General features: G+C 34.6%; 1 protein-coding gene across 2 annotated transcripts; it reads right to left on the minus strand.

The window, feature by feature from the left end:
- Positions 1-1667: 1667 nt before the first annotated feature.
- LOC115508110 (eukaryotic translation initiation factor 1A, X-chromosomal) lies at positions 1668-26308 on the minus strand. Of its 2 annotated transcripts, XM_030306506.1 has the most exons (7): positions 26163-26308; positions 24262-24345; positions 21922-22025; positions 20806-20856; positions 6701-6782; positions 5132-5223; positions 1668-2991 (listed from the first exon to the last, which is right to left on the minus strand). In XM_030306506.1, the coding sequence occupies exons 1-7, from the start codon at positions 26176-26178 to the stop codon at positions 2986-2988; spliced, it is 435 nt and encodes a 144-aa protein (XP_030162366.1). In that variant the 5' UTR covers positions 26179-26308; the 3' UTR covers positions 1668-2985. The 2 variants fall into 2 exon arrangements, with proteins under 2 accessions (XP_030162366.1, XP_030162367.1); XM_030306507.1 differs by lacking the exon at positions 24262-24345 and having other exon boundaries at positions 26163-26285.

The following is a 26308-nucleotide window of genomic DNA, read 5'->3' on the forward strand; positions in this document are numbered from 1 at the left end:
TAACAAAAACAATAAAAATAAACACTAAGAAAGTCATAATACTTCACACACACACACACACACACACACAAACGACCAAAGGATCAAAGTACAAATCACAACATAAAATACTTAATAACAAATTAAAGTGAAAATACAGCATACAAGCCACAGCAAACTCAGTAAAAGGGGGAAAATTTAGTTGTAAATACTTAACATAATAAGCAGAAAAGGTCCATATCAATGATCTAATTTTATACATTAACTAACCAGAAAAAGAAAAACCTAAAGCTACAAAGAAGAAAATAAACATTAGACGTTAAGTGAAAGAGAAAAAAACTAATAGAGAAAATCACTGAAACCAAAAGTTGGTTTTCAAAAAGATCAGCTGGGGCACCTGGGTAGCCTAGTCAGTTAATCATCTGAGTTGGGTTCAGGTCAAGATCTCACGGTTCATGCTGACAGCTCAGAGCCTGGACCCTGCTTCAGGATCTGCGTCTCCCTCTCTCTGCCCCTCCCCACCTTGTGCTCAGTGTCTCTCTCTCTCTCTCTCTCTCTCTCTCTCAAAAGTAAATAAACATTTTTTTAAAGGTCAGTAAAGCTGACTAACCTTTAGCTGTATGGACTAAGAAAAAAGAACTAAGACTCAAATTTCTAAAGTCAGAAATAAAATGGGGAACTACTACTGAGCCTACAAAAATAAAAAGTATTATGTGAGTACTTTGAAGTTGTATGCTGACAATTTGTATAGTCTAGATGAAAGATAGGTTTATAAAACAAAATTCATCAAGAACACATCACAAAAAAATGGAAAACTCTTTCATGGAATCCTGTACCTGAGCTACAACTTTAATCCAACTAACAGTTTAATTATGATTCTGTATTCTTCAAGATGAAACATTAAGCTGGACTGTTCCTGACCGGCAAGCAAGAAAGTATGTATCACCAGAATCTTGGTCTTTTCAGGGTATAACAAAATCCTACAGACTGGATGGCTTATGACAGCAGAATTTTCTTTCTCACAGCTGTGAATACTGGAAGTCCAGGATGCACATGCCAGTCGTTCCTGTTTGTGTTCTGCTGAGCGCCTTCTGAAACTTTCTTTCTAACACTGACCCTAATTACCTCCTAAAGGCCACTCTTCCTAATACCATCATCATCTTAACCATGTTAAGGTTTCAACAGAAGAATTTTAAGGATTGCACAATCAGACCATAACAACTAGCAAACACTAGCAAATATTAGTGTAATTTACATAAGGAAAATCTTTAGACAAACTATATTTGTTACAGGAACAAGTAAGAAAAAAGATGTTTTGAGTGGCTCTCTACTTAACACAAACTGCATCACATATGGAGGTGCTGACATTCCTGGCAGAATGTTGAGGAATATGTAAATTCAATAGCATCCTTTTACGTATAAACGGCTACATTTATCAGGCAAGTTTTGATTTACTTGGAAGACAATTCGTAACTCAATTCTTCAAAGATATTTTCTTTAAACTATTAAAAACAATTCCTCAGTCTCAGACACATTCCACCTAGATAAATGTTCAGGAACTTCACAGAAAAGAACCATGACCTACATTTGTGCATTTTCATTTCTTATTCTTAGATTTAACTATGTATGTATTCTGGCATCAGATTTGGCTCAAGTTGTAACATTTAGGAAGTAAAATTATGGCAAAGTGAGATGAAACAATATGAAAGTTTATTCTCCTCTCTATTTGTTAGATTTATAATGTTGAAACCAGGTGAAAGTGTATTTACTCATTGCTAAAAAATCCTCAGGAAAATAACTATGCTTTACAAACTACCCGATGAATCCTTTCCATTAATGTGGTGTAAGCTTTAACAGTGGTAGTGGTAACTAGCCTCGCTTTTAATTTCACCTTATTACAGTTGATAACTCTGAAATAAACAGAAGGTCAAATAGAAAGATTACGGTCTAAACTCCTACTAAAATACACACAGAAGTTGCTACATAAAATAAAATACACCAATAACAAAGCGAGGAAAAACACACTCAACAACACATTTTACTATATTTCTCAGTGGTGGTTCCCGTTACCCCAGCTAAGGGATAGTGTAAGAAAAACTTACCTTATGGAAGTTATTATAAAATTAGTTTTTCATTATACATTGTAATTTAATTGCTCATAAAGTCCAAAATTATGAGTTACAATGCATATGACTCTGACAATAAATCACATATGTTAACATAACCTTTCCTGTGTAAGAAATATCCTACTTATTTCACAATCAGAGCTATCTTACTTGAAAAATTTTCTATAAATATTAAGTAAAAACACTACCAACTTATATGTCAATACTTCAAATATAAAGATAACCAGGTTTCCTAGCCCTGAATTTTTGCAACTACTAACATTACAAATTGAAAAATGTTATTTAAACTGGTGTCCTAAAACTGCAATTTGGAAACGCTTTTTCTTTTATGATGGTGGCAACATAAAATGATGAAAGTAATGTGTAAGTTATCAAGCTTAGAATGAAATACATATGGCTACGTAAATATGAAAATAGCCCCCTTTCTTGACTTTAAGTGTGGACTTCCACCTTCCTTAAATTATATCAAAAATCTTACAGAACATCTAGGTAACTCGAATATACATAAAGATTCTGTTAACATACTAGCTGGAACATGGTTTACCGAAACCTATGATGGTAAGGCAATTTATTCAAAACACCTATTAACTAGAATAAAATAGTCACAGTGGAAAAGACATTTCTTCTTCGTTTCTCTCTACTGTTTAACAGCAGGTATTATAGTCTTTGCCCCCTAAGTTCCATTATATCCAAACAATAAAATTTCACTTAAATAATTCAGCTAAATCAGTTTTTAGAGAAATATAATACTTTTAAACAATGAAAATAAATCAGCATGTCTTAACCAAATACATTCATACTAAATGATGTTTTAGTCTTCTTTTAACAGGTGATAGCCAAAATCCAAATTGCAGAACAATCCTCAGAAACCATGTTCAATTTAGATCTGTAAGTGAAAAAAAAACATGAAATCCACTGAAAACTAATTCTTATAATACAATAAATAGTCTACTGCATAATAAGGACCCTTTATACTATCTGCAAAATAAAGCCTTGGAATGAAAAATTTTATATACTAGGTATTTCTCAATTCCTGTCTGTTGCAGTCATTATGAACTCTCTGAGAATGTTATGTTATGCAAATTATTCTCAATGACATTTACAATCTCCTTCTTTATTTTCATGCTGGTGACTTGAGATCTTACATTTTGAGAGTGGGAACACTGTCACATGTGAAAGTATAAGCGCCTTAAAAATTAAATGATATTAAAAATTAAATTATAAGTACCTTAAAAATTAAAAATTAGGAAAGTCTGGTCCTAAGCCAAAATATCCTCTTCATGTTCACATACACTTCTACTTCAGCTCCTACCTAGCCTTTGAACCTAACTCAGCTGTCAAAAAGTTCATGTCTGTCCTTAATGCACAATGCAATTGTTACATTAAGTTTTGGCACAGAAAATAATCACCCTACTGTCAGAGGATTAATTTAGTCGTAAGAATACTCTGGCTCATGGTCCACAAATAAGGTACATAAAGAAAATTTTAACAATATTTGCTTCTTCGTCCTTTTTTATTTCCTACTTCTAGGTATGTTTTAAAATGTATACAACTCTAAAAAAATTTTTTAAACGTTTATTTATTATTGAGAGACAAAGAGAGAGCATGAGCAGGGGAGGAGCAGAGAGACAGGGAGACACAAAATCTGAGGCAGGCGCCAGGCTCTGAGCCATCAGCACAGAGCCCAATGTGGGGCTCGAACCCACGAACTGAGAGATCGGACGCATAACCAACTGAGCCACCCAGGTGCCCCTAAAATGTATACAACTTTCATTAAATAGTACTGTATGTTTAAAACTGCATAAATACATGGTAAAAAAAAAATCTGGTAAAAAGCTACACTGGAGGTATGTACTCAATTTTCTTCAATTCGTGGAATAATCTAAATGATTTGGAAATATATTAAAAAATAATATGGATCTGTAGCTGAATAGAAGGACTGGTCTGGTAGATCAAGTATAGAAGAATGTAAATTGTCTAATCTTGGTACTATATGTAAAGGCGTTCATTTCACTTCAAAAACTTCCAACTTCTCTGAATGTCTAAAAATGCTCTTAATAAAATAAAGGGCTTTGTTGGTGATTAAAAGATTTGGAAATCCCCGATCTAGATCAATGATTACCAACGTGACAGCAGCATCAGCATCATGTGTGGTGCTCGACTTACACTTACCAAAGACTGGCTTTGTATTTTTGAACAACTCTACTAATTGTGCTGCACAGTATTTGTCAGGAATAAATGCTCTACACATTTTTAAATTCCAAGTATTAAATCCAAGACTTAACACTAATATTTTTGGATTTGTGGTCTCTGAATTACTTTTTTATTGCAGAGGTATTAAAAAAGAAAAAAGTCTAAGCCTGATAGAAATCTAAGATATATCACCATCCCAATTATTTCATCCACACATGCCAAGAAACTCACGATGAATTTTATTTACATACAGTAACAGCAAAACAGTGAGGCATTCATTACTTTTATGGCTCTAACTGCTTTATTACTAAGAGAAATAACCACGTTCCACAAAACACTGATACGTGGTAAAATTGTAATCCCAATACGTAAGTTGACAACAGACCTCCGGTTTGAAGTATATTGCAATTTGTATATGTGCTGCCGAAGCGAGCACGGAGTATATTGCAATTTGAATGCTTGAGCAAGCTGGCTCAAACAAGACTCTTCTTTTTACATACTAGTATTTCATCTAGGAGAAGGTACATTCTCAAAACTGCTACATTTCTTAATAGTTACCTCTCATGAAAGCAAGTTATCATCATGAAGTATCTATGTTAGAGGAAATAATATTGCTCTTTTCAGAAAGAAATGCTTCAAAGGCCTGTAAGGTTTCTCAGAGAAAAGAAATGTTTAACTAGATGGTTTCAGAACATGAATGAACACTCAAATGAAAGGAGTGATCTCAACAAGATACCGAATTTAAGTGTTCAACATTCCCAGATTAAAGGTTTCTTTGTATGTAATTCATAAATAAAAGAAATAATGAACACAAGGTTTTATCCACTACTTACATCATCAATGTCTTCATCGTCATCTCCAATATCATCAAACTGGATTTCATCATCATCTCCAGGACCAAACGTATCTGTTTCATTGATTTTAGCTGAAGACAATAATTAATATACTCATATACATATATTCATGATGTTATTAGATAAACTGTCTATAAAAAGAAACAAGTCTGGGGCACTTGGGGGGCTCAGTTGGTTAAGCCTCTGACTCCTGATAAGAGCTTAGCTCTTGATACTGTGGTTGTGAGATGAAGCCCCAGGGGGATTTTCCAACTCCCCCTCTCTCAACACTCCCCCTGCTGACACATAAATAAAAAAAAAAAAAAAAAAAAAGAAAAGAAAAAAAGAAAAAAAGAAGCAGCAGCCTGATATAAAATACAAACTATATTAGAAAAAGATTCTTAGAAGTGGTATTTCAATTCAACCAACATTTCATTACACGAAAAATACTGCTAACTTGTGTGGAACAACCCATCACACAGAGAAAATCCACAATGAAATAAGAAGTTCAATGCTAAGTCATTACAATGAAAGGTGTATGTGTGTACTTTTATTTTCTTCAAAACTGTAGAGTAAATAAAGTAGGCAGGATCTAATTACACTTAGTAGTTATATATTTCCCAAGTATGCTTCAAGGAGCTTTTCTGTGTTTTATTTTTCAAGGAGTTTGAAACAGGCTAGGAGCTTACTGTCAGCATACATAAAGTTCTCCTAAGAACAGCTAGTCTCTCAACTATTAGACTTACCAAACCTGTCAAAGAGTTAATTAAATCATTTTTATCCCTAAGCAATAAGAGTTTAGCACTTTTAAAATGCAAATAATTTCATCAGAAACTTCAGGCTTATGGAAAAATCTTGCGTTTTCATGATAAAATTCAATAGAGTAAAACATATAAAAGAAAATAGTTCCCAAGTGAAAACTGAGCTTAGCAAAAAGTTTGTTTTCTCTTTGATAGTATGATATCAAAAGAGAGACAGAGAGAGACAGAAGGTGTAATATGATCCTTTTTAGATCAAACACTGCACTTCAAACCGAAAAGTGGTATAATTATGTAAGAATCAACATACGTTTCTATATTTGGTCTTTCCTGGGAGAGCTTAGCAAAAAGTTTGTTTTCTCTTTGATATTATGATCGCTTTAAGTTTACTACAAGGAGAATACAATAGGTTTGCCTTTAAAAAGAAATGTCTCCTAAAAAAAAAAAAAAAAAAAGAAATGTCTCCTAAAACACACACAACACTACAGAAGACTATCATGCTAAGAAGAATTGACCATTGTTTTCTATAAAAATCAGTACCAAGATCTTAATTATTTGCCCCATCTAGTTAAAAACTAGCAATTTCTTGAAAATTGCTAAAATCCTCTCACAATGTATTATTTATTATACAACAGGGCTTATAAATTATTACACTTATTAATATTTAGTATAACAAACACAATAAAAATAAATTTCATAATAACTACATACCCAAACAATATACAAACAAGAGAAAATTCCATCAAACTGTTTCATGTAAATGCCAACAATAATCTCGTAAGACAGCAAAATACAGTAACTTTGACATTACCGTGTTCTGGAAGCTCGCCATATGCCTTCAAACTTCTAGCTTCATCTGCATTGTATTTTAAAATTACATCAGCTTTGTTATCCTTAGAAATAAACAAATAACTTTTAACTAATTATACCAAAATTAATTTTCCCACACTGATTATACCCACAATTAGTTTCAAATTAGCACATTAAGATAAAAAGCTCACTGTTGTTTTAGACTCTGCTTTTCTTCACCTACTCCCTACTTACTTTCTTAAAAAAAATTCTTGGCTTTAAACAGGTAGAAAGAAGTTTACATGCATGACTAAACAATGATTTACAGCCTAATATTCACTTTAGTAAGAGAGATAAAAGAAAAAAAAGTAAAAAAAAAAAAGAGCAAGAGAGAGAGAGACAGAGAGGGAGAGAAGGTGTAATATGATCCTTTTAAAGATCAAACACTGCACTTCAAACCAGAAAGTGGTATAATTATGTAAGAATCAACATACGTTTCTTTATTTAGTCATTCTTAGGATACCTTACTTAGGAGAATCACTTGTAGAGTTTTAAAAAGATAACTATGACTCCTAAAAATTGACATACCTGAGATAAAGTCCAAAATTCTGTATTTAAAAACCTCTTTGGGAGTTTCTAATACAAAATAGTTATTATATAACTATTGTATCAGGGACATAATTATTATTATTACATTATTAGTGTAATTTTGATATGTTTACACTTCATTATTTTATTTTATTTTATTTTATTTTTTTTAATTTTTTTTTCAACGTTTATTTATTTTTGGGACAGAGAGAGACAGAGCATGAACGGGGGAGGGTCAGAGAGAGAGAGGGAGACACAGAATCAGAAACAGGCTCCAGGCTCTGAGCCATCAGCCCAGAGCCCGACGAGGGGCTCGAACTCACGGACCGCGAGATCGTGACCTGGCTGAAGTCGGACGCTTAACCGACTGTGCCACCCAGGCGCCCCAATTTTTATTTTATTTTTTAACGTTTATTTATTTTTCAGAGAGAGAGAAAGACAGAGCATGAACAGGGTAGGGTCAGAGAGAGGGAGACACAGAATCTGAAACAGGCTCCAGGCTCTGAGCTGTCAGCACAGAGCCCGACGCGGGGCTGGAACTCACGGATTGCGAGATCATGACCTGAGCGAAGTCGGCCGCTTAACCGACTCAGCCACCCAGGCGCCCCACACTTCATTATTTTATTTTTTTTTAAATTTTTTTTTCAACGTTTATTTATTTTTGGGACAGAGAGAGACAGAGCATGAACGGGCGAGGGGCAGAGAGAGAGGGAGACACAGAATCGGAAACAGACTCCAGGCTCCGAGCCGTCAGCCCAGAGCCTGACGCGGGGCTCGAACTCCCGGACCGAGAGATCGTGACCTGGCTGAAGTCGGACGCTTAACCGACTGCGCCACCCAGGCGCCTCCCACACTTCATTATTTTAAAGAATCGATTCATTTAGAGAGAAAATAAGAGTTTGAAAGTTTACAATTACCTAAAAGATACCTGAAGAAAGGCAACTAAAATTATCACAGTGCTGCTGTTGGTGGGAATGCAAACTGGTGCAACTGCTCTGGAAAACAGTGTGGAGGTTCCTCAAAAAATTAAAAATAGATCTACCCTATGACCCAGCAATAGCACTGCTAGGAACTGACCCAAGGGATACAGGAGTGCTGATGCATAGGGGCACTTGTACCCCAATGTTTATAGCAGCACTTTCGACAATAGCCAAATTGTGGAAGGAGCCTAAATGTCCATCAACTGATGAATGGATAAATAAATTGTGGTTTATATACACAATGGAAAATACTACTTGACAATGAGAAAGAATGAAATATGGCCTTGGGTAGCAACGTGGATAGAACTGGAGAGTGTTATGCTCAGTGAAATAAGTCAGTGAAAGAAAGAAAGATACCATATGTTTTCACTCTTATGTGGATCCTGAGAAACTTGACAGAAGACCATGGGGTAAGGGAAGGGAAAAAAAAGGTTAGAGAGGGAGGGAGGCAAACCTTAAGAGACTCTTAAAAACTGAGAATAAACTGAGGATTGATGGGGGGTGGGAGGGAAGGGATGGTGGGTGATGGGCACTGAAGAGAGCACCTGTTGGGATGAGCACTGAGTGTTGTATGGAAACCAACTTGACAATAAATTCCATATTAAAAATAAAATAAAATAAAATAAAATAAAATAAAATAAAATAAAATAAAATAAAATAAAATAAAATAAAATAAAATAAAATAAAATAAAATAAAATAAAATAATCACAGTGCTGCAACTGCAGTGTGCTATAAACCAACACTTCACAAACAGCAATGTACATACAAAACACACAGGGATTCTGTTAAAATACTAATTCAGAGTCAGCAAATATGAGACTGGTCTATCACTCTGCATTTCTAATACGCTTCCATATGCTGGTGTAATTTCTGGACAGCAAGGGCACAAAATTATTCCCAAAAAGGTAAGATTAGAAGAGCTGGTCCTGGCTATTAGTTTACAGTTAGAAAAACAAACCTTTAAGATTCTGGTTTCATTGTCCATAAAAGGAATTTAATAACTACTCTCTCTCCATATTTGGGGTTTATATGAAGTTAAAACAAGATAATGAACATAAAAATGATACATTTGTATAAAGGATCACAAGATTTAATTAGAAAATATATAAAAACAAAAAAAATCAACATATGATCAGATTCAATCTATAAAAACGGACACAGAAAAATGCATACAGTGAAGTAACTGGATACAAAATCAAAAGACAAAACTCAGTGTGTCTCTCTACACACTAGCTATAAACTAGCTGAAAAACTTTCAAAGAAAACAATCTCATTTACAATAGCACCAAAAAACAAAATACTTCAGAATAAGTGTATTTTTTTAACATTTTACTTTTAAGAACTCTCCACACCCAATATTGGGTATGAATTCACAACCCTGAGATCAAGAGCTGCATGATCCCCCAACTGACCCAGCCAGGCGACTCCTTAAAGGTAAATGTAACCAACACTGCAAGTTAGTTTTTAGTTCAATATATGCAAATCAATCAATATTATATACCATAGTAATAAAAGAAAGAATAAGATGATTATTTCAATAGATGAAGAAAAAGTATTTGACAAAGTACAACACCCATTCATGACAAAAATCCTCAACAAACTAAGGACAGAGGGAACATAACATCATAAAGGACAATACAAAAGACTTATAGCTCATATCACCCTGAATGGAGAAAAACAGACAGCTTTTCCCCTATGGTCAGGAATAAGACAGTCGTGTTGACTCTCATCAGTGTTATTTAAAATGGTACTGGAAGTCCTAGCCTCACCAATTACACAACTAAAAGATACCGAAATCATTAAAGAACTCAAACTTTCACTATTTACAATGACACGAAACTCTTACGAGAAAACAAAATACTCCATCAAAAACTGTAGATGTGACGTAACACTACAGCAAAGTTACAGGATACAAAAATCAATGTACAGAAATCTGTTGCATTGCTATTCACCAATAATGAAGCAACAGAAAGAGAAATTAAGGAATCAGTCCCATTTATAATAGCACCAAAACTATAACATATCTAGAAATAAATCTGAGCAAAGAGGTGAAAGATCTCTACTCTGAAAAATACAACACTGATGAAAGACTTTGAAGAGGACACAAAAAATGGAAAGACAGGGGCGCCTGGGTGGCGCAGTCGCTTAAGCGTCCGACTTCAGCCAGGTCACGATCTCGCGGTCCGTGAGTTCGAGCCCCGCGTCAGGATCTGTGCTGACGGCTCAGGGCCTGGAGCCTGCTTCGGATTCTGTGTCTCCCTCTCTCTCTGCCCCTCCCCCGTTCATGCTCTGTCTCTCTCTGTCCCAAAAATAAATAAACGTTAAAAAAAAGAAAATTTTAATAAAAAGAAAAAAAAAGGAAAGACATTCCATGCTCATGGATTGGAAGAACAAATATTACAATGTCCACATTACTCAATGCAATCTATACGTTTATTTCAATCCCTATGAAAATACCACCACCATTTTCCACAGAGCTCAAACAATCCTGAAATTTGTATGGAACCATGAAAAAAGCCAAATAGCCAAAGCAAACTTGAAACCAGAAAAGCAAAGCTAAAACTGGAAGCATCACAATTCTAGACTCTGAGTTATATTACAAAGCTGTAGTGACCAAGACAGTATGGTACTGCACAAAAATACACACAGATCAATGTAACAGAATAGAAAACAGACAACTGAATCCACAACTGTATAGTCAATTAATCTTCAACAAAGCAGAAAAAAATAGAGACAAAGCTGAACAAATGGGGTTGGGAAAATTGGACAGCTAAATGCATACAAATTAAAACGGACCAGTCTCTTACCCAATGCATACACACAAAAAAATTCAAAATGGATTAAAGACTTAAATGACATCTGACTTCATAAAAATTCTAACAGCACATGCAGAGTGACCTTTTTCACATTAGCCACAGAACTTTCCTATTAGATGTCTTCTGAAGCAAGGAAACAAAAGAGGAATTCACCAAAATAAAAAGTTTTGTTCTCTTTCCTTTGCTCCTTTTTTCACCCCATTTTTGTTCCAGGGCTACTTCTGCAAACCATCAAAGCATACCTCATTGAAGGTTCAAACACTCCACCACTGCAACCAAGGAGGAGCTCTGGAGAGCAATACCAGTGGGAAGGAGCAGACAAAACAACAGCACAGTGCACAGAGCATAGACCAGAAATACATCCTGAAGTGCCAGATTCTGGACAGTGTAAGACCTGTTTTAATATAGCAGTACTCTTAGGTACAGGAAACATAACAAGCTTTCAAGACATGCAAAACACAGAAACTGAGCCAAAATAACTAGAGGAATTCTTCCCAAAAGGAGGTCAAGAAGAAATCACAGCCAAGGACTTGCTCAAAAGACATAAACAATGTATCTGAACAAGATATATCAAGTCATGATACAAATACCTGAGCTTGAGAAAAGCACAGAAGATACCAGAGAAATCCTTGCTGCAGAAATCAAAGACCTAAGAGCTAGTCAGCTGGGGGAAAAAAAATATTATACCTGAGATGCAAAACAGACTGCATAGTCACAATGAGGGTTGAAGAATCAGAAAGAATAGGTGAAATAAAAGATAAAATTATAGAAAATAATGAAGCAGCAAAAATGAGGGAAAGGAAATTAATAGATCCCCAGGGGAGTATTAGAGAACTAAGTGATTACAGGGGCTCCTGGGTGGCTTGGTCAATTAATCATCTGACTTAGGCTTAGGTCATGATCTCACAGTAAGTTCAAGCCCCACATCAGGCTCTGTGCTGACAGCTCAGAGCCTGGAATCTGCTCCAGATTCTGTATCTCCCTCTCTCTCTGCCTCTCGCCTGCTCGTATTCTGTCTGTCTCTCTCTCAAAAGCAAATAAACATTGAAAAAAAAATTAAAAAAAAAAAAAAGAGAACGAAGTGATTTCATGAAATGATACGGTATCTACATCATAGAGTCCCAGAAAAGAAGAGTATGAAAAAGGGGGGAGAAGGTTTACTTGAACAAATTACAGCTGAGTACTTCCCTAATCTGGGGATGGAAACCAGCATTCAGTTCCAACAGGCACGGAGAACTCCCTTCAAAATCAACAAAAACATGTCAACACCATGACATATCATAGCGAAACTTGCAAAATACAAGATAAAAAGAATTCTGAAAGCAGCGTGGGACAAATAGGCCTTAACCTAGAAGGACAGACATATAAGGTTAGTGGCAGACCTGTCCACAGAAACTTGGTTGGCCAGAAGGAGTAGCAGGAAACACTCAATGTGTCGGACAGGAAAACTATGCAGCTGAGAACTCATTATCCAGCCAGGCTGTCATTCAGAATAGAAGGAGAGATAAAGCCCTTCCCAGACAAACAAAAACTAAACAAGTCTGTGACCACTAAATCAACACTGCAAGAAATATTAAGGAGGACCCTGGGGAAAAAAACAACAAAAACAGAGGAAAACATCACCAGAAACACCAACTTTACAAGTAACACAATGGCACTAAATTCGTATCTTTTAATTACCATGCTGAATGTAAATGGACTAAATGCTGCAACCAAGACACAGGGTATGAGAATGGATTAAAAAACAAGATCCACTGATCTTGTCTAGTCAACACTCATTTTTGACGTAAAAACACCTGAAGATTAGAAGTAAAGGAATGGAGCACCATTTCTAACAAACATCAAAAGCAGGCCAGAATAGCCATACTTATACCAGACAAACAAGATTTTAAAACAAAGTCAGAAACAAAAGGTGAAGGAGGGCAGTATATTATAATTAGGGGGTTATTCATCAAGAAGAGTTAACAGTTGTAAACATTTATGCCCCCAACTTGGAAGCACCCAAACATATAAATCAAATAATCACAAACAAAAAACTCATAATACAATAGTAACAGAAGACTTCAACACCACACAACAATGGACAGATCATCTAAGCAGAAAATCAACAAGGAAACAATGGCTTTGAATGACACATTGGACCTGATTTAACAGATATATTCAGAACATTTCATCATAAAACCACAGAATAAACATTCTTTTCAAGTGCAAATGGAAGATTCTCCAGAAGAGATCACATACTGGGTCAGAAATCAACCCTCAACAGATACAAAAGACTGCGATCATACAATGCGTATTTTCAAACCACAATGCTATGAAACGTGAAGTCAATCATAAGAAAAAATTTGGAAAACCCCCAAATACACAGAGGTTAAAGAATATCCTACTAAAGAATAAAACGGTTAAGAAATTAAACAAGGAATAAAAAATATATGGGAGCCAACGAAAATGCAAACACAACAATGTAAAGCTTTTGAGATTCATCAAAGGCAGTCCTAGGAGAAATGTATATTGCATTCACGCCCATCTCAAGAAGCAAGAAAGGTCCCAGGACACCTGGGCTCAGTGAGTTAAGCATCTGACTTCTGTTCAGGTCATGATCTCATGGTTTGTGAGTTCCCTTCCCACATCAGGTGATCACATCCTCTCTCTCTCTGCCCCGGCTTACTTGTGCCCTCTCTAAATAAATAAATATACAAATAAATATTTGAAAAGGAAGCAAGAAAGGTCCCAAATACACAATCTAACCTTACACCTATAAGAGCTAAAAAAAGAACAGTAAATAAAGCCTAAAGCCGGCAGAAGAAACGAAATAACAGATTGAAGCAGAGATAAACAATCTAGAAACAAACAAAAACAAAACAAACAGAAGCAGAGATCAATGAAATCAAGAGCTTGTTTTTTGTTAAGAATAAATTGATAAACCCCTAGCCAGACTTCTCAAAGAGAAAGGATCCAATAGATAAAAGCACAAATAAAAGAGGACAGATCACAACCAACACCATACAAATACAAACAATTATAAGAGAATACTATGAAAAATTATATTGTCCAACAAAATTGCCCAACAATTATCGTGCAACAAACTGGGCACTCTGGAAGAAGTGAACAAATTCCTACAAACATACAAACTATCAAAACTGAAACAGGTAGAAATAGAAAATTTGAACAGACCTATAACCAGCATAGTAACTAAATCAGTTATCAAAAATCTCCCAATAAATTAAGAGTCCTGTGTCAAACTGCTTCCCAGGGCAACGCTACAGGTATTTAAAGAGGAGTTAGTACGTATTCTTCTCAAGCTGTTCCAAAAATAGAAATGGAAGTACTACTTCCAAACTCATTCTATAAAGCCAGCATTACCTAGATTCCAAAACCAGACAAAGACCCCACTAAAAAGGAAAAACTACAGGCCAATATCCCTAATGAACATGGATACAAATACTCAACAAGATACCAGCAAATCAAATCAACAGTATATTCACAAAAATTATTCACCACAATCAAGGGGAATTCATTACTGCACTGCAGGGCTGGTATATTCACAAATCAATCAATATAATGCATCACATTAAAAGAAGAAAGGGTAACAATCATATAATCCTCTCAGTAGCTGCAGAAAAAGCATTTCACAAAGTCCAGCATCCTTTCTTGATAAAAAACCCAAAGAAAGTTGGGTAGGAGGAACATACCTCAACATTATAAAACCAATATATGAAAGACCCACAGCAAACTACATACTCAATGGGGAAATACTGCGAGCTTTTCCCCTAAGGTCAGCAAATTGACAAGGATATCCATTCTCTTATTGTTATCGAAAACAGTACTGGAAGTTCTAGCCTCAGCAATTCTATAACAAAAAGAAATTAAAGGCATCAAACTAAGTTAGGAAAATGTCAAACTTTCACTCTTCACAGACAACATGATACTCTTCATGGAAAACATGAAAGATTCCACAAAAAAACTGCTAGAACTGATACGTGAATTGAGTAATGTCACAGGATATAAACTCAATGCACAAAAATCGGCTGCATTCTATACATCAATAATGAAGCATCAGAAAAAGAAATCAAGGAATAGATCTCATTTACAATCGCACCAAAAACCATAGGATACCTAGGAATAATCCTAACCATGGCAGTAGAAGATCCGTATGCTGAAAACCATACAAGACACAAGGTTAGAAAACATTCAATGCTCATGGATTGGAAGAACAAATATTGTTAAAATATCTGTACTACTCAAACAATCTACATATCCAATGCAATCCAGCATTCTTCACACAGCTAGAACAAACAATTCTAAAATGTGTATGAAAGCGGAAAAGACCCTGAATAGCCAACATAATGTTGGAAAATAAAATACCAAAGCTGGAGGTATTATAATTACGGACTTCAAGCTTTATTACAAAGCTGAAATCATCAAGACAGTAGGGTACTGGCATAAAAACAGACACACAGATCAATGGAACAGAACAGAGAACCCAGAAATGGACCCACAAATATACAGCCAACCAATCATTGACAAAGCAGGAAGTATCCAATGGAAAAAAGACAAATAGTGTTGTGTTTGCTGATTAGTGTTGAGCAAACAGTGTTGAGAGAACTGGACAGCAACATGCACAAGAATGAAACTGGACCACTTTCTTACACCACACACAAAAATAAATTCAAAATGGATGAAAGACCTACATGTAAGACAGTAACCATCAAAATCATAGAAAAGAACAAAGCAGCATGTCTTTCACCATGACTGCAGCAACTCCTTACTGGACATGTCCTTAGAAGCAAGGGATATAAAAGCAAAAACGAATTACTGTGACCTCATCAAGATAAAAACCTTCTGCAAAGCAAACAATCAACAAAACTCTAAAAATTAAAAAACAGAAATACTCAATGACACAGCAACTGCACTACTAGGTATTTATCCAAAGGAAACAAAAATGCCTATTTGAAGAGCACATGAACTCCAATGTTGATATAGCAGCATTATCAACAACAGCCAATTCATGGAAAGAGTCAAAACATCCATTGACTGATAAATGGATAAAAAATGGTATATATATACAATGGAATATTACTCGGCCTAAAATAAAAATGAAATCTTCCCATTTGCAAAGATGTGGATGCAGCTAGAGAGTATTATTCTAAGGGAAATATGTCAGAAAGACAAATACCATATTATTTCAATACATGTAGAATTTAAGAAAGAAAACGAACGTCTAAAGGGAAACGAGAGAGACAAATGAAGGCACAGACTCTTAACTATAGAAAAACTATCAGTTTTCAACCTGATGGTTATCACAAGCTCAGAGCCTGTAGCCTGCTTCATTCAGGTTCTGCATCTCCCTGTCTCTCTGCCTTTCCCCACTTGTGCTGCGTCTGTCTCTAGAAGACAAACATTAAAAACATAATTAAATTTTGGGGCACCTGGGCAGCTCAGCAGATTGAGCATCTGACTTTGGCTCAGGTCATGGTCTCACGGCTTCTGGGTTCAAGCCCTGTGTCGGGCTCTGTGCTGACAGCTCAGAGCCTGGAGCCTGCTTTGGATTCTGTGTCTCCCTCTCTCTCTGTCCCTCCCCTGCTCGCATACTCTCTCTCTCTCTCTCTCTCTCTCAAAAATAAATAAACGTTAATAAAAATATTAAACTTTTAAAAGTATTAAATAAAAAAGATTTACAAAAAGAATAAATTTAACCCATATTGTAAATAGCAAACACTGAAAACAGTGAGATATTAATGAAAGACATTGCACACAAAAATAAATGGAAAGATATTGCAGGTTCCTGAATTGGAATGTTAATACTGTTAAACTGTTCATAGTTCAAAAGCAATCTATAGATTTAATGTAATTTCTATCAAAATTCCAGTGGTATTTACTTTACAGAGAGAAAAACCCTAAAACAAAACTGCAACAAATACAAATAGCCTCAGCAATCTTCAAAAAGCGCAAAGCTACAGGCATCATACTTCCTGATTTTAACTGCACCAGAAAAATACAGTAATAAAAACAGTATGGTACCAGCATTAAACAGCATATAGATCAACATAACAGAATGAAGAGCCTAGAAATAAATCTTCATATATCAAGTCAACTACTACTTGAGAAGGGAGCCAAGAACCAAGAGAAGGGAACCAAATGTTCTTAATTTCTCAATTAAGAACAGACTCTTCTGGATCAAAGAAAAAAAAAAAAAAAAAACAAGACCTGAAATTATAAAACTAATGAATGAAAACAGGGAAAAGCTCCTTGACATTGGACTTAGCAATTATTTTTTTAATGACACCAAAAGCACAAGCAACAAAAGTATATTTAAAAAAGGAAAAGAAAATAAACGAAATCCATTAGGACTACCTCAACTGAAAAACTTCTGCACAGCAAAGGAGATATTCAACAGAAATGAAAAGCCAACCTACAGGATGGGAGAAAATATTTGCAAACCAATGATCTGGTAAGAAATTAACATGCAAAATAAACAACTCTCAAGAGAAAAAAGAAACCCCCCCCCCCACACACACACAAAACTTATATTAGAATGCAGGCAAAGATTCCTGAATAGACAATTTTTCAAAGATAACCAAGTGGCTAACAGGTACATGAAAAGGTACTCAATATCTTGAAGATGCAAATCAAAACCACAATGAAATGTCACTTCATACTGGTTAGAACAGCGATTACCAAAAAGACGTAATAAATGGTGACAAAAACGCACAGAAAAGAAAAAACCCTTGTACCGGTGGTGAGAACGTAAACTGGTAAAGCCACTAATGAAAACACTACAGAGATACTAGAAAGAAGTTAAAAACAGAACTTCATATGATCCAGCAATCACACTTCTATGCATATACAACCAAATGAAATGAAAAACAGGATTTCAAAGAGTTATGTGCACCCCACGTATACGATAGCCAAGACACAGAAACAGTATCTATCCATCACCCGATGAATAAAGATGGCACACACACACACACACATGCATGCGTGCATGCACACAAACACACAGGAAAATTATTCAGCCACAAGAAAGAAGGAAATCCTTGCCATTTCTAACAACACAGATGAACACTGCAGGCATTACGCTAAGTGAAAAAAGCCAGACAGAGAAACAGTGTATGATCTTACTAAATGCAGATTCCAAAAAAAAGCAGAAAGCACAAACAGTAGAGTGATGGTCACCAGGCTGTGGGTCTGGATGAACTCAGGAGATGCTGGTCAAAGGACGCAAAGTTCCATTTACAAAATGAATAAGTTCTGATGATCTAATGTTTAGCATGTTGTCTAAAGTTAACAACATATTACACATTTAATTGTTTTCAGAGAATACACCTTAAACGTTCTCACCACAAAAAAACTGTGACTATATCACAGAAGAGAGGTGTTAACTAATGTTACAGTGGGAATTATTTTGCAATACATAAATGTATCCAGTCATCACACCTATACATGAAACCTACACAATGTTACATATCAATTATATCTCAATAAAGGTGGGAATGAGGCAGGGAGACACAGAAATGAATCTGTTCTTTCATAAAACCAGAGAACACTGGCAAAAACTATCAAAATCCATTTTATCAGAATACACAAATTATCAAATGCTTGCAATAGTCTGAGAGTTTATAGATGGGTAAAGAGTACAAACAAATTTTTTAGTGTTTTACCTTGTTCCATTCCCATCCCTTCCCCCAATTCTGTGTAGCCATGAAAACCACCATACTAGCAGCAACTGGAGACAGAAAATGTGTTTGGACTGTCTGGTAGTTCCTGGAAATTATGACTTGTAGGGCTTTTCTTTATTTTATATTATCAAGAGTTCATTCACTATTATTTTTACCCTGGGGGCTTTTATTAAAAAGTAATCTAGCAATTTTATAACATCGTAATGGCTAACTGGTAACAGTCAAGGCAAACAAAACCAAAAGACCAATAACTTTAAAAGGAAAAACTCTGGCAGTAGATAGCTGTAAGACAGTTGAAAAGTCCAACATATTCCTGAGAAACACATCAAGCACATGCTCAGGGCTCCGTGTGTGCATGTGTGTGCATGTGTGCATCTGTGTCCATACACATTCTCAAGATAAACCTGAGAAAGTCCCAATGACCCAGCTTTGACTGACCCTGAAATTACGGACAAGTATGAAAAAAGACTAAATCAGAGTTGTCAATTGTCTGAATGTTGATTGTAGGCCCCCAAAGGTAGAGTCTATATACAAAGCCTGGAAGGCCTATTGGTTTTAATTAAACCTCATTCCAAACATGAACTGTCCACAAAGCTAATCATTTAACATGCACACGTAAGAAAAAAATACAGACTATACAACATTAGCACAGAAAAGATACTTAAATGAACAAAAACAGCAAGAACAAACTCTGGGAAAGGAAATCTGATCTCCTATCTTGCTACTCTGCATTTGCAATTTCCAGTTTTGGAAAAAAAAATATTATGAGATCCACATAAAAAACAGTAAACTGTGACCCATAAATAGTCAACACAAACTGTTGAATAAGTCCAGAAGTTGAATTTAACACTTTACCTCAGCTTCTAGAAATGTGTTTAAAGAAACCATGTCTAAAAATATTAAAGAAATCATGAGAACGTCTCACTAAACAAAAAAGTCAATAGCAATAGGTTATTTTCTTAATGGAAATTCTAGACATGCAAAGTAGAACTGACTTCAATATGCCTCTTTCTACAATGAACAGAATTATACAAAAGATCAACAAGGAAAACAAAAGACAAATATAATAAAACTAGATCTAAAAGATATATACAAAAACTCTTCACAATGACAGAACGAAATCACTCACAATTTGATTAAAAATATATGATCGGGAGTTCCAACAGCTAGAAAGCTCAAGGGCTACAGAGACAGCCTGTGCATAGTCAAAAAGCTGAGATTATAGACAGCAACTATTATGTTCTTTTGTAAGTTCTCATTATCAAATTTATAGCATATACTTATATAAGTTTGCACTGTAACTACTAACTACATTTCCTCCCACAATTAGACTAAGCCTTTTGGAAAGTAAAGGTTTATCAGATGCTTCCCCTATAACAGGGCTTCTCAGACATGGATTTCGAGACCTTTAAATTTAAAAACAAAACAAAACAACAAACAAACAAAACCAAATTGATGATGGGATCCCAACAGAACAGTATTAAATTTTTGTTTTAACAAGAAAAATTTTACCCCTAGTAAAACCCCACCATATGTATACTATCACTCTCATTTCAGAAAAGGTAATTTTAAAAATATACTTAAAAAGGGAAGCTCACAATTTAGCTTCACAAGAAAAACCATACAATCTCTGCATATCTTTTCATTTCACATCAGTATTTCACAGGCTGGTATTTGGAAACCTAACACATGACATACCTAGCATAATGCCGAGAATATAACTGGCCTTTAAACAAATGAGAACAGAATAATCTTTGGTATTTATCCAAACTTAAAAGAGAGTATTCACAGCGTATTACATTTAAAATAAAAACTATACATAAAGAATATTGAACCAACCAGTCTTCTCATAATATACATCTTTCATTAACATATATGGGAATTATTCTGAATTAGGAAAATACTAATGTCCTGAACACAACTGGCCAGTAATAAATTTTGATGATTCAATGGTGAGCAGGCATAACTGGCTAGAACCAATCAAACATGTCTATACTGTATCTTCTAAACATGTATGACTTATTAAATACAAGGACACAATACAATTTAAGCATATTTGTTACCTGATAGTCTCGAAGACCGACCAATATAATGTCTGAGGTATTTATCCAAACCTATTAAAAGAAAATTTACTGCACACTATATTTAATCAAAAACAAGTAATATAAAGAATGCCAAACAGTTCTTCCCACAAAAAAAATTCACCCAGTTTGGAAAAAAGTTTCTATTAAGAATTAGGGAAAAACAACAACATATACATTCATGATTATTTGTGTAAATAAACATACTTATGAAACCAAAGTTATTCTAGTTACACGTAGTTATAGTATACTAGGAAAAAACTACATTAAAGTTGAGTTAGTTTCAAATTTTCAGACTTAGGATGTTAAAATATTAATAATTTTATTTCAAGTAGTCTAGAGTTTAAAGATTTTAAAGGAATAATCATTTGTGTCATGAAAATTAAGAGTTTTTAATCACAAACTACTCCAATGGTGTTCAATTATTCAAAATATAAGAAAATCAGCCATCCACATTAATAGTCCTTCTGTCACCAGTCTATATAAATAAATATAGACTCTACACCCACCATTTATTTGGAAAACAATGTATTAACACAACAAAAAAACTGTTTTAAATCATAAAATCAGGGATGAAGGATTTTTTAACCAACATGATTAATAAATATGCCTGAATTATATGAGGAGGAATTAAACACTACTATTTAACATTATCCAATTTCAAACTTCCCTCATGTTTTTCCCAAGCTAAAATCTAGTCAAAGGAATATGCACTATATATAATTAGCAGTCTCTTCAGTTTTCTTTAATGTTAAAACAATTATCTAGCTTTTTTCTTTCTTTCCTGGTATAACATATTTTTAAGAGTATAGGCCATTTGTTTTGTACATTGGATCTGATTGTTTTTTCAATATTACAATCAGAGTAAGTATTTCTGGCAGACAATATAGAAGAAACAGGTAACTCTTTGTATATAAAATCTTCTATAAGTCTATCAAGGATCTAATTTTGCTTAATTACAATCTCATCTAAAAAATTATACTTTGAAATCTTAAGGAACTGACAAAAATAAGTTGCTTGACCCATATGTATCTAAAGTAGAGCCATTTTTTTTAAAAGCAAAGTTTGTATTAAAGTGATCCAAATCTCCACACCTACCTTTTTTCTCAGTTTTCCTCTGATATGACATAATCTCTTCACACCATCAAAACACATAGCTTCTAATCGTCCATTTCCCAACATTTTAATTACCTGAGCATACTCTTTGTGGGGGGAAGGGGAAAGAGTATTAGGTACTGTTCAATTTTTGTTAAAATGTAACAACTGAAATTAGCACACAAGTGATAATTTTACTGCTAGACTTAGACCAAACTAAATTTTTTTAAAGGATTAAGCCTTGATCAACAAAAAGTATAAATATTCTACCATGAAAGAGTTCTTTCAAGGTGATATCCTAACACATCTAACAGACATTAATATATCTGATGTATTTTATTTATACTCAAGCAAACTAGAAAACACATTTTTCAAACAATTTCTATAGCCTCTTCAGCTATGCTTATCTACTTTACCACCTTATTTTTAGAGTAAGTAAAAGCCTACAGAATAAATTATCTAAAGTCATAAATGCCTTTTCCATGACATGCTGTTTATTATGAACATTTTAATCATCTACCAATTTTGAGTAAATCTTCTCTATCTTCATGACTGGATGTTCTACATTTAGACATCAAACTTGCTCATTCTACAATGAACATCATAATCCTGGCTTATCAATTTCTCACATTTGGCTCCCCTTTCCTTCAGAAACTTCAGTGGTAAAAAACAGTAGGTTAGTTATTAATAAATTTTTGTTTACTTTTTAATAACTTGATCGTCCTGAAGTTCTTATTACAAGGATGATGTTCCAAGAAAAAATGCCAAATGTTTAAAATAGTTACAAAACCAAGTGTCTTTAAGAAACCATCTTATTCAACTGTCACTAGAAAATACTGGTAAGATAAGAGCACTAGTCAGTATGGAGCAATCTCTCCTAGATTTAAACAACGAAAGCGAAGCAAGAGTGAGAAGGAAAAAAATAATTACTATAAAAATCTTCATACTACTAAAGTCCTTACTAAGGAGAGCCTGGACTAATTTATAATTATACCAACAAACTGATTACACTAATTGAGGTTATGCAATGAGTCTCCAGTTCCTCAACATAAGAAAAACAAGAAAAAACAAGAAGAAAATGAGAAAATTGGCCCTGAAAACAAACTCCTAATGGAAGTAACAAAGATGAAGGCAAAGTAACTGATTTTGGACAGAAAACAGATTTTATATGTACAATAAAAATAGTGACTTTCTAGTAGATTGCGATAGCATGAATAACTCCACGATTTTGTTAGGAAGTGCTGGAAATTATTGAAGCAATTCAAGAAATGTAAGTATATATTATACAGTAAATCAGAATTATTCAATAGAAGTTTTCCTGTTGATGCAAACATTACAAATCTAATTGAACAGAGTAATTCAAAATTTGAATTTCACTTCATTTAAATATAGCCACATTATCTCTAGTGGCTAATATAGTGCACAGCACTAAACAGAATTGGAGAACACTATAATTTTTTTGGTTTTGTTTCTAATGATTATATTTCCTGCTGTACTTTTCATCTTCATGACTTATTTTACTACTGGAAGTCTGTTTTATAACAGGATAAATGTTAAAGTTAAATTTCTTGTGATAATTCTGTAATTATGACAAAATAATATGTTCTTAGGAGATAAATGCTGATGTATTTAGGGCTGAAGTCTAACTATGGAATTAGATGTGTAAAAAAGTTTAAAACTTTATGAAAAAATGTAAACACATACAGAAAACATATAAGCAGAGAATATTAAAAACCAGTGAATGTAGGTAAAAACTGGGTTGAAGTTACACTCATATCCAACTTTTCTGAGGGTTTAACTTTTTTCTTTAAATGGGGGGGGAAAAAACCATTCCAGAAATATTCTAGCTCATATTTTGTATCTTTTGTATCCTTATTCCGAAAGAGTTCATCAATTATTCATTTTTATTACACTTTACATAACATGCTAGCATCACTAAAAACAGAGGGCCCAAAAGTCAGGATATATTCCTTAAAAATATCCATGGTCTACTGAATAAACTATAACATTGCTCACTTCTTACACTAAAGTATGACATTTTTATTAATAATATTCTAGGCTTAGTTTGCTCTAAACCATAAAATTCTCACCGTTATAACATGTTCTTCACAAAACAAAAAACAAACAAAAAAAACCCTGCATTTACAGAAATGCCAGCAATTAATCCTCTTTGCAGAACTAGATTAGAACTGGTTATTTAATAGACAAATGCGGGAGAGGTGGGGTACAGTATTATAAATGAGGAAAAGCAAAATGCTCAGGATTATGACTAGGATCCTTTTTCAGGTTAGACTGAAATTCACATTACGTTTTTAAAAATGTTAATAAGTTAAAAAGTGTTACCTTGTCCATCCTCTTTAAACACCAATTCTCTTTTTTCAGATTCATTCTCATTCTTACCCCTACGCCTGTTTTTACCTCCTTTACCTAATTGATTTAAAAAGTGAATAAAATATTAAGTGTAATAATCTATATAATATTTTATACTATACTATGAAACAAGCTAAAATAAGGGTTATAAACTTCATAAAATCACTTAGAGAAAAAATTTTTAATTTAAATAAATACCACCACAACATTAACAGAATTCCAAGATATTTAAAAATTTATGTATTTGGTTGCCTAAACAGTTACACTTTTAATTTCCCAAAGGTTCCTTTTTAGTCATTACCAAATTAACATATAATAAACTGCGACCCATCTTTGACATTTGTGTATTTTTCTGACATAAGAATACACAGGAAAAAAATCTCCCTTCTTAGAGATAACTACTAACATTTTATTGTCTATGCTTTCCAAATAGAAACAGGATCCCATACATTCACTTGTATAACCTATTTTAATCCTAGTCAACAATGGATAACCATGCACTGGGATGAACATTTTAATGATACAGTATAGTTAATTCCTTACTTTAAATACCTCTAATGTTTCACTTATTAAATTATGTTGAAGACTTTTCTACAATTACTCCAGATTAATGCATGCGTTTTCTTAGCCTTCTGATGAGCTACAGTAATTTATACTCCCATAAGCAAAAAAGTATTCATTTGCACAACCATATTATGTTAAAAATTTAAAACTTCAGTTAACTATATTTTTCAATTTTTGCTTTGACTAAAGTTGAACATATCTGAGTATGGTATTAACTTTCTTTCTTTGAGGCTTTCTATTAAATAGTGAAGGCATTTTTCATAGTATTTTATACCCATTCCAGAACATAAAGCACATGAGCAATCATTTCCAATAGGTAGGAAAAGGGCTGTGTTATTAATTAGGGACTCTTGGGAACAGTGTGAAACAAAAATTCACAACCCAAACAGAACTTTAAAATGTGCTCCTTGACCACTGTGTTACATATTAATCTTCTTCAATGCACCCAACCCTTCCCTAAGAGGGAGTCTCACATTTTTCTGTGTTATGGCAAAAGGTGGATGGTTTTCAACAATTTCTTAATCCATCTGGATTCACTATCTTATGCATTCTTACAACGAATCAAAACTACTTTCCTAGAAAAGCAAAGGTGTTCCACACCTCAAATATTCTGTTTTATGCAGGTTAGGCCTCCCACTTTGTCAATTCAAAACACACTTATTCTTAAATCTGATAACCTGCGAAAGGTTTGCCTCAGAATAAGGGCAGATAGAAACCTTTACTTCTACTTTGTTACAGGAAACAAAGGTACAAAACTTTGGGAAATTATGTTAACACGTCTTCTGGAAAAGAGCGTCAAACCGTGAAGGGCTGAGAAAAAGTAAACCCCTATAGATGAACCCATATAGGCATCAAGGTTTCACCTACTGTTTAGAAGAAAGAGGTACTATCTTCAAAAATAATGAACTGTCCCCAAAGAAAGCCATGAAGAGCATCTGGAGTCACAAAAGCAGGAATCATCCTTTAAAATTAAGACCCTCTCTTGTACAGTCCCGTAAAGAACAAAAAAGTCCAGCTTAGGAAACACTTAACCTCCAAGGGAGGCGCCCCCCCCACCCCAAAATCCCTAAGACTCCGCGGCCCCTCTCACGCGAAGCCGTCGGAAAAGCTCACTTTCTCTCGCTGAAGGCCCTACATAAATAAGCGTCGGCTACAGCCCGAAGTAACCGAACTGTACTCGCGAAGAGCGTCCCAGCTACCCTGCTGGGCCAGATCAAGTGGGAAGGAAGAATGGTCACTAGGGCCTGGTGTCAAGTCTAGGCCGAGGACAGGGGTCAGGGAGAACCTTGGTCTGGCTATCCGCGGATTACCTTTATTCTTGGGCATGGTGGCGACTGCCAAGTCTAGGCGGTTCCAACCTGTTCCCGGTGGCGGTGGCGCTGCAACTACTCGGACGGCCGCGCGGGATGGCCACCAGCCTGAAAGTGACTGACAGTTATTTGGACCAACCACCGCA

This window comes from Lynx canadensis, chromosome Y, assembly GCF_007474595.2.
Source record: "Lynx canadensis isolate LIC74 chromosome Y, mLynCan4.pri.v2, whole genome shotgun sequence".
In the NCBI taxonomy this organism is placed as follows: Eukaryota; Metazoa; Chordata; class Mammalia; order Carnivora; family Felidae; genus Lynx; species Lynx canadensis.

Excerpts from the sequence above, each read along its gene's own strand:
- LOC115508110 (XM_030306506.1), bottom strand. Across the intron at positions 20,857-21,921 it reads GAGGAAAACTGAGAAAAAAG|GTTTGGATAAATACCTCAGA; the intron begins GTAGGTGTGGAG and ends TTCTTTTAATAG. Across the intron at positions 5,224-6,700 it reads TGGCGAGCTTCCAGAACACG|CTAAAATCAATGAAACAGAT; the intron begins GTAATGTCAAAG and ends TATTGTCTTCAG.